This window comes from Piliocolobus tephrosceles, unplaced genomic scaffold (assembly GCF_002776525.5).
Source record: "Piliocolobus tephrosceles isolate RC106 unplaced genomic scaffold, ASM277652v3 unscaffolded_39600, whole genome shotgun sequence".
NCBI lineage: Eukaryota > Metazoa > Chordata > Mammalia > Primates > Cercopithecidae > Piliocolobus > Piliocolobus tephrosceles.
The window spans coordinates 1,747-9,940 of record NW_022323866.1 but is presented as its reverse complement, the minus strand read 5'-3'; the positions used below and the strand labels follow the sequence as shown (position 1 = coordinate 9,940).

The following is an 8,194-nucleotide window of genomic DNA, read 5'->3' as shown; positions in this document are numbered from 1 at the left end:
GGGAGTTCAAGACCAGCCTGGCCAACACGACAAACCCTGTCTCTACTAAAAATACAAAAATTAGCCCAGTGTGGTGGCACGCACCTGTAGTCCCACCTACTCTGGAGGCTGAGGCAGGAGAATCACTTGAACCCAGGAGGCAGAGTTTGCAGTGAGCCAAGAACAAGTCACTGCACTCCAGCCTGGGCAACAGAGTGAGACTCCATCTCAAAAAAAATAAATAGCTAAATAATTAGCCAGCATTGTTATGAGTTAAAGTCTATTTGCCCGCATGAATAAATAGGTAAATAATTAGCCAGCATTGTTATGAGTTAAAATCTAGTTGCCCACATGACAGAGTGAGACTGTATCAAAAAAATAACTAAATAAAGAATTAGCCAGCATTGTTACGAGTTAAAGTCCATTTGCCCCCATGTTATGTGAGAGCAGCCAAGACTTAAACCTCAGGAAAGGTGGGACAGAACCCCTCCCCCCCAGCCTGCCTCCTTGGCCTAGAGATTTAAGTCTTTGTCCCTCACCCTTCCCCAAGCTGACTCAGCCCCTGGAGCAGAGGGCAGACCTGGCTGGGAATACAAAGGGCAGCTGGGGCACAAGTGGGCAACTGCAGCTGTGGCCTGCAGGGGGTCAGTGGTACACCTGTGCCTGTTTAGCCTCCCGCTCCGGTGGCTGCAGAAGAGCCAGTTTTCTCACACTGTCATCCAGGGTCACAACTGCATCCACTCACAGTGACATCATCACACCCACCCACCATCTCACACTGTCCCATACACAGTCATACCCACTGATAGACTGCACACGCAGTGGCACGCTCACACCGTCACACGTGCTCTTGTCCATGCGTTTATTCCCATTTCTGGCACAGTGTCCGGACTCGGCATGGCCAGGGGCATAACCTCGCAGGAAGTGGAGCTCACAGTGTGGGCAGACAGATAATGACCAATAACTTCAGTACAAGCGGAGCTGAGGCGTTAGGAGGACGTCCCCGACGGGCTGAGGCCTGCACAGGGGAGCTGTTGGAGACTTGCCGAGGAGCGCAAGGGCTCAGGCGGAGGGCTTTGCAGCTCTGCATCTTCAGAGCCTCAGGGCGGACCCTTTTCCTCCCGCCCTATCCGGGGACTGAAGGAGGAGGCGTCCTTAGGGGACGGGACCGTCCTGAGCTCCGGGGGCAGGAGTGGCAGTGGTGTGGTGTGGGGCGGGGCGGGCCTGTCAAGGCGGGGCCAGCCCGGAGCTCGCAGCTCACCGGGCGTCGCTGGCTGCGGCGGCTGCTGCCCGGGGGCGGGATCCGGATCTAAGCCTCCAGTAATCCCGCTGAGGCCCGAACCAGAGGCGGGCGGGGACTTCCGAGCCGACGCGGCCCCGGGCGCTGGGACGGCCCTCGCTGGCGGTCTTTGGGCTCCGCCCCGACATCCGGCCCCGGGCACGTGGTGGGCGGACAGGGGCGGTCCTGAGCCTGCGACCTCGCAGGGGACCTCGCAGGACCCTAAGTCCAGGCCACAGTCAGGGGCGGGCGCTGGGAGGCGAGCGTGAACTCAGCGACAGGAGAGTGAGGTGGGGGCCCTGGGGAGGGATAGAGGGACTGGGGCTCCGTGGCTTGAAAGCCGGGCAATTGGGAGGCGTTGGGTGTTTTGCTGCTGTTGTTTTTTGAGGGATGAGGGAGTACAAGTCTGGGTTCAAACCTCGCTCGGCTACTCTGAGCTGTCCTCGAACCTCTCTGAGCCTCTCGGCTTTCTCCTCTGTAAAGTAGGCATTCTGAGCACAAACTTCATGAGGCTCTTTTGGCGATTAAATAAGGAAATGTGCTGGAAGCAGACAGCCCAGAGCCTGAAACAGAATGGGTGCTCCTTAATGGGAAATCCTACCCCTGTGGGAAATCCGGGAGCCGCCTTAGGGACGGGCTGTGTGCAGGAGCGCATCGGGTCCAGGGACTGGGGAGGGGTAAGCCATTCACTTTGCCCCCAGCTCACCACGCGCAGCGCCATGACCAGCAAGGGTCCGGAGGAGGAGCATCCATCAGTGACGCTCTTCCGCCAGTACCTGCGCATCCGCACCGTCCAGCCCAAGCCTGACTATGGTGAGAAGACGGTGGTTCCAGAGCCTGTGACGGGGTTCCAGAGCCTAACGGACGGGGACTGTGCTCTAAACCAGCCTCCAACACCTGTCACCCAGCTGAGCCCCCCTCTGCTGTCCCACATGGCTCCTCAACCCCTCCAGTTATTGCCCAAGAAAACAGACTGAGGCAGCCCCTCCAGGTTATGGAGGAATCCTTTCCCCAAACGCTCTGCTGCTGCCCAAGGTTACTCCTGGCAGCTGGTTAAAGAAAAACTTCACCTCACTCCCCAGGGCAGGAGTGGTGGGGGAAGCCTCAGGCAGCCACAGGGGAAGGAGAAGCCTTCCAGAAGCCCACTGAGGCTGGACAAAGGCCACAGCCCTTAGGGAATCAAGCTTGGTGGTTAGGGCCTGGGAGGCGGCTCCTGCCTTTTATCCCAGCACTTCAGGAGGTTGAGGCTGGCAGATTGCTTGGGCCCAGGAGTTCAAGACTGGCTTGGGCAACATGGCAAGACTCTGTCTCTATAGAAAAATACAAAAATTAGTCAGGAACGGTGGCGCACCTGTAGTCCCAGCTACTCCGGAGGTTGAGGTGGGAGGATCGCTTGAGCCTGGGAGGTCGAGGTTGCAGTGAGCCGAGATCGCACCGCTTCACTCCAGCCTTGGTGACAGAGTGAGACTCTGTCCCAAAAAAAAACAAAAGAAACAAAGAAAGAAAGGAAAAAACAAAAAACAAAAAAAACTTGGTGACTGGGAATTATGTACGTGGGTCCAAATTCCTCCTCTGTGATTAATCAGCTGAGACATGGTGGGTGAATCTCTTCATGTCTCTGTGCCATAGTTTCCCGTAATTAAGGAAGACAACACCTTCCTGCAACCCTGGACGTCCCCCTGGCCTTCCAGAAAGGGTCACTGACTAGCCAAAATTATCTTCTTTCTTGGGGATGGAAATGCAGGTGTCTCTGAGGGATATGGAGTGTGTTGGGGAGGCAGCAGCCCATTTCTGGGTGTGCTCCCTTCTCCGGGCTGCCTGGGCTGGTGGGAAGCTGTGGGTAGGCAGAAGCAGCCCCAAGACACTCTGTGCCTCCAGGAGCTGCTGTGGCTTTCTTTGAGGAGAGAGCCCGCCAGCTGGGCCTGGGCTGTCAGAAAGTGGAGGTGAGCCTGGAGCCCTAAGCAGGGAAGGGAGGTGGGCCTGGGCACTTCCTCACCCTGCTCAGACCACCTCCCCTCCTGACCATCTCCAGGTGGCACCTGGCTATGTGGTGACCGTGTTGACCTGGCCAGGCACCAACCCTGCACTCTCCTCCATCTTGCTCAACTCCCACACGGATGTGGTGCCTGTCTTCAAGGTATGAAAGGGGTTGGGGCGGTGGGCATTGCAGACCTTGGGGACAGACGTGATGCAGACCTCAGGATCCAGCCTCAGAGAGCGCATGGTCCTGGTCCCAGTCCTGGCACTAACTTTCATCATCCTTATGACATTACACCACTCAAGCAGCCTTCGTCCAGCAACAAGATCTGGGCCAGAGTAGGGTAGACCTAGGGGGTGGGAAGCAGGAGACAGCGATGGGGGATGGCAATCAGCTTCCTTCTTCAGCCCCCGTCGTTCCTCCCCCACCACTCCACCTGTCACTCCAACCCTATGGTGGGCTCCTAGGGAAGGGCCACTGTTGACCAGAGTGGATTAATGGCTAAATTGGAGGTTTGGGCCCCTCTTCCCATCCCTGCCCCCAGGAACATTGGAGTCACGACCCCTTTGAGGCCTTCAAGGATTCTGAGGGCTACATCTATGCCAGGGGTGCCCAGGACATGAAGTGCGTCAGCATCCAGTGAGTGTCCTCCATTCCCGCTCCTCCACAGTGTCCCCACTGGTCTAGTGGATTGACCCAGGACCTGGAGGGGTGATTGGAGAAACGTAAGGCCAAGGGACACCTTGACCCCTTGGACAGGAATTACTGCCGTGACCATTGCGTCGATAGGGAGATGCAGCCCAGACAGGAGCAGGGACTTTCTGGAGTCCCTGTCAGGGTGTGGCGGGGTAAAGTCCAGGGCACACACAGGACTCCAGCCTGCTGGCCCTGCCTGCCGGGCCAGCCTGAGCATCTGGTGGCTCCCCCAGCACCTGGCTTATGCCCCCTCAGGTACCTGGAGGCTGTGAGGAGGCTGAAGGTGGAGGGCCACCGGTTCCCCAGAACCATCCACATGACCTTTGTGCCTGGTAGGAGTGTTTCAGATACCTCTGGGAAAGGGGAGGGTGGAGGTGGGGTAGCCTCCTCATCTCATGGCCCTGCTGCTTTTACAGATGAGGAGGTTGGGGGTCACCAAGGCATGGAGCTGTTCGTGCAGCGGCCTGAGTTCCAAGCCCTGAGGGCAGGATTTGCCCTGGATGAGGGTGAGCAGGTTGGCAAGCCGATGAGCAGCCAGGCAGGGAGTAGGAGGCTGCTAGTGGGGACTGGGCTGCTCCACCCTCTGAACCCCGTTTCCCTCCTCAGGCATAGCCAACCCCACTGACGCCTTCACTGTCTTTTATAGTGAGCGGAGTCCCTGGTGTAAGTATGAGCTTGGAGGGAGGGCTCACTCTACAGGTGGGAGGCTAGGCCAGAAAGGGCACGGTCCTATGAAGCGTTGCACAGCAAAAGTTGAGGCCTGAGAAGGCCTCGAACCCAGAGCCTCTGCCTCCCAGCTCTCTCCTATCTCAGCTTCTCTGAGGGCAAGCCCTGACTGGGCAGAAACAAGCTCTACGTTATGGGCCCTGGGCGGGGACAGGACCCTGCCAGAGGAGCCTGGAATGAGGGGGAGACCTGAGTCCACCCCAGGGCTGATTGTGTCTCCACAATCAGCCCCTCATGCTGAAAACACTCCCTTCCCCCTATACCTCCCCAGGGGTGCGGGTCACCAGCACTGGGAGGCCAGGCCATGGCTCGCTCTTCATCGAGGACACAGCAGCAGAGAAGCTGGTACGTGGCACCTCCCAGAGGGAGTCTGGGAGTTCAGGAGGCTCTATCCTGAGACCACTGTCCCATTTAACCTCATATTCTCGTAGCACAAGGTTGTGAGCTCCATCCTGGCATTCCGGGAGAAGGAATGGCAGAGGTGAGGCAGCCTGGGAAGCAGTGGGGTGGCTCTGGGAGGCGGTACCACAGAGGATAGAGTCTGAGCCACCTCTTTTATCTGTTGCTGCTGCTACCCTGTCCCCGCACCACAGGCTGCAGTCAAACCCCCACCTGAAAGAGGGGGCTGTGACCTCCGTGAACCTGACTAAGCTAGAGGGTGGCGTGGCCTATAACGTGGTACCTGCCACCATGAGCGCCAGCTTTGACTTCCGTGTGGCACCGGATGTGGACTTCAAGGTGCCACCTCCACCTGGGTTTGGAGGAAGGATCCTGGGTCCTCAGTCTTGTCCTAGAGGCCTCTGGAAAGCCTGAGGGATCAGCTCGTCTCTCTTCTCTTAGGCTTTTGAGGAGCAGCTGCAGAGCTGGTGCCAGGCAGCTGGCGAGGGGGTAACCTTAGAGTTTGCCCAGGTATGGACTTGGGACATGTGATGGGAGAGTGTGGGAGCTGGGGGAGACCCAAGTGTGCAACAGTGGAGTGTGTGCTTGGTGTGTCTGCATATGTCTGGGCATTTCTTTATCTGTGATAGACACATTTTGTTCCAACAAGCATTAGTTTGTAGATGCTACTGTGGGTGCTGGGGAATGCTGTGGGGAATAAAATTAGGCACAGTTCATGCCCCTGTATGGTGAAACAGAGAAATATAAATCAAATATTTATATGATACTACTTTTTTCTGAGAGAGTCTCACTCCGTCACTCAGGCTGCAGTGCAGTGGCACAATCTGGGCTCACCTCCGTCTCCCGGGTTCAAGCAATTCTCGTGCCTCAGCCTCCAGAGTAGCTGGGATTACAGGCACCCGCCACCACGCCCACCTAATTTTTGCATTGTTAGTAGAGACAGGGTTTCACCGTGTTGGCCAGGCTTTTCTCGAACTCCTGGCCTCCAGTGGTCCACCCACCTTGGCCTCGCAAAGTACTGGGCTTACAGGCATGAGCCACTGTGCCCAGCCGTACTTTTATACAGTACATGTGGTACAGGAAAGGGTGGCCCCTTGCACTCTGAAAACCTCTAACTGGAGTATCCAACTAGTCTGAGAGGTCCAGGGAGCCATCTTGAGGAAGGGGCACTTGGGCTGGGATCTGAAGGATGGCCCAGGAGGTAAGTAGATGGAGGGTGGGAACATCCCAGCCCTAGGACATTTGAGGGGCTGAAAGAGGATCTGTGGCGGGACTGGCCACCCAGATGTCTGGGTAGGTGAAGGAGTGTGGGCGGGGAGGTGTTCTGTGCCAGGCACAGCCCACTCTATGGGAAATAGGGCAAGATGCCCAGGCCCATGTCCTGATCCTGCCATCCTTCCCGTCCCTCAGAAGTGGATGCACCCCCAAGTGACACCTACTGATGGCTCAAACCCCTGGTGGGCAGCTTTTAGCCGGGTCTGCAAGGACATGTGAGCACACTGGCCAGCTCTCCTCACAGCCCAGCCCCCTACTCCTCTCCTTCCTGCTGCCCCCTCCCTTCTCCTGCCTCTCTCCCACCTTCCTTTGCCCCTTCAATTCTTCCCTTTCTCCCTCCCCATTCACCAGGCCCTTTCTCCTATAGGAACCTCTCTCTGGAGCCTGAGATCATGCCTGGTGCCAGTGACAGCCGCTTTATCCGTGCGGTGAGCCACTTGCATGTAGTGCCTGGGCAGTGGACTGGGCCTGAGGCTGGCTTTCCCTTAACGGCTCCTCCTCGCCCCTGCAGGTGGGGGTCCCAGCTCTAGGCTTCTCACCCTTGAACCGCACACCTGTGCTACTGCACGACCATGATGAACGGCTGCATGAGGCTGTGTTCCTCCGTGGGGTGGACATATATACACGCCTGCTGCCTGCCCTTGCCAGTGTGCCTGCCCTGCCCAGTGACAGCTGAGCCCTAGAACTCCTCAACCTTTGCCCCTGGGGCTTCCATCCCAACCAGTGCCAAGAACCTCCTCTTCCCCTTTCCAAATAATAAAGTCTGTGGACAGGGCTGTCTCTGAATTACTAACCCCAAGTACACTCGTGGAGCAAGAATTTTCCTTTCCTTGGGGACATGTTACCATCTCCATTTCACAGATGAGGAAACTGAGCCTGGCTGTGAGCACTTCCCCACTACCCCACACTGCTCTGTGCCCCCTGATACAGCACACCCATTCAGTACCATCCAGCCATGTCTCTGCCTAGCAAGAAAGGGCCACAGTTCCTATTTGAGTGGCCACCATACTTAGTTCTGACCTATCAGGGATTCCATTCCCATTGAAGGGGGATACTAAGGACCTGAGGAACCACTCCCATCTTCCTGGGTGTACATCTGGGATCCTAAGACAGGACCAGAATAGGACCAGCTGGGCCCCTGCCAGATGAGGGGCAGGCAGAGGGCCAACGGTGACTGCTGGCTCTTGTCAAAACCTGTACAGCCTTGTATTGGCAGCAGGGTCCAGAGGGGCAGGGGCCCTGGTAGACTAGGTCAGTTCATCTTAGGGGCCTCAGCACCCTGGATCTGTGTGTGCAGAGGCCTAGGAAGTGGGTTTCCATGTCAGCCTTGCTAGGACCCCAGGCTTTACCAAGAGTAAACTAGGAAACTATGGCCCCAAGAGCAGAGCCTGATCTAGCCAGATCTGCTCTATCCTGTTCTGACTTTCCTGAGCATGGGGCAGGAGAGATGGGTGGGTTGGGGTGGTTGGATTTTTTGTTTCTAGTTGTAGCCAGAAGAGAACTCCAGAGCCGGGCTGTGGACTGCAGGCTTAGTACTAATAGAAATAACAATGACTCCTGCTCACAGTTGACAAGGAGCCAGGAGCCAGGACTTAGACTGGCTTTTTTTTTTTTTTTTTTTTTTTTTGAGGTGGAGTCTTGCTTTGTCCCCTAGGCTGGAGTGCAGTGGCACGACCTTGGCTCACTGCAAGCTCCACCTCCTGGGTTCACGCCATTCTCCTGCCTCAGCCTCCTAAGTAGTTGGGACTAAGGCCCCCGCCACCACGCCCAGCTAACTTTTTGTATTTTTAGTAGAGATGGGGTTTCACATCCGCCTCCTGGGTTCAAGGGATTCTCCTGCCTCAGCCTCCCAAGTAGCTGGG

General features: G+C 56.8%; 1 protein-coding gene across 3 annotated transcripts; it reads left to right on the top strand.

Moving 5' to 3' along the window:
* Nucleotides 1-582: 582 nt before the first annotated feature.
* On the top strand, nt 583-7,106 carry LOC113223179 (aminoacylase-1-like). 3 transcript variants are annotated; one of them, XM_026452728.2, is made up of 15 exons: nt 585-1,543; nt 1,960-2,071; nt 3,137-3,201; nt 3,291-3,395; nt 3,781-3,875; nt 4,188-4,264; nt 4,349-4,438; nt 4,539-4,595; nt 4,930-5,003; nt 5,090-5,139; nt 5,252-5,396; nt 5,499-5,567; nt 6,468-6,547; nt 6,700-6,760; nt 6,844-7,106. In XM_026452728.2, exons 2-15 carry the CDS (start codon nt 1,978-1,980, stop codon nt 7,006-7,008), a joined length of 1,227 nt encoding a protein of 408 aa, XP_026308513.1. In that variant the 5' UTR covers nt 585-1,543; nt 1,960-1,977; the 3' UTR covers nt 7,009-7,106. The 3 variants fall into 3 exon arrangements, with proteins under 3 accessions (XP_026308514.1, XP_026308513.1, XP_026308512.1); XM_026452727.2 differs by having other exon boundaries at nt 586-1,548; XM_026452729.2 differs by lacking the exons at nt 5,090-5,139; nt 5,252-5,396 and having other exon boundaries at nt 583-1,548.
* Nucleotides 7,107-8,194: the final 1,088 nt, after the last annotated feature.

Bases quoted from the DNA above. Each gene is read 5' to 3' on its own strand.
- LOC113223179 (XM_026452728.2), top strand. From the start codon at position 1,978: ATGACCAGCAAGGGTCCGGAGGAGGAGCATCCATCAGTGACGCTCTTC. The intron at 3,876-4,187 runs GTGAGTGTCCTC...ATGCCCCCTCAG, and splicing joins ATGAAGTGCGTCAGCATCCA to GTACCTGGAGGCTGTGAGGA. The intron at 6,761-6,843 runs GTGAGCCACTTG...TCGCCCCTGCAG, and splicing joins ACAGCCGCTTTATCCGTGCG to GTGGGGGTCCCAGCTCTAGG.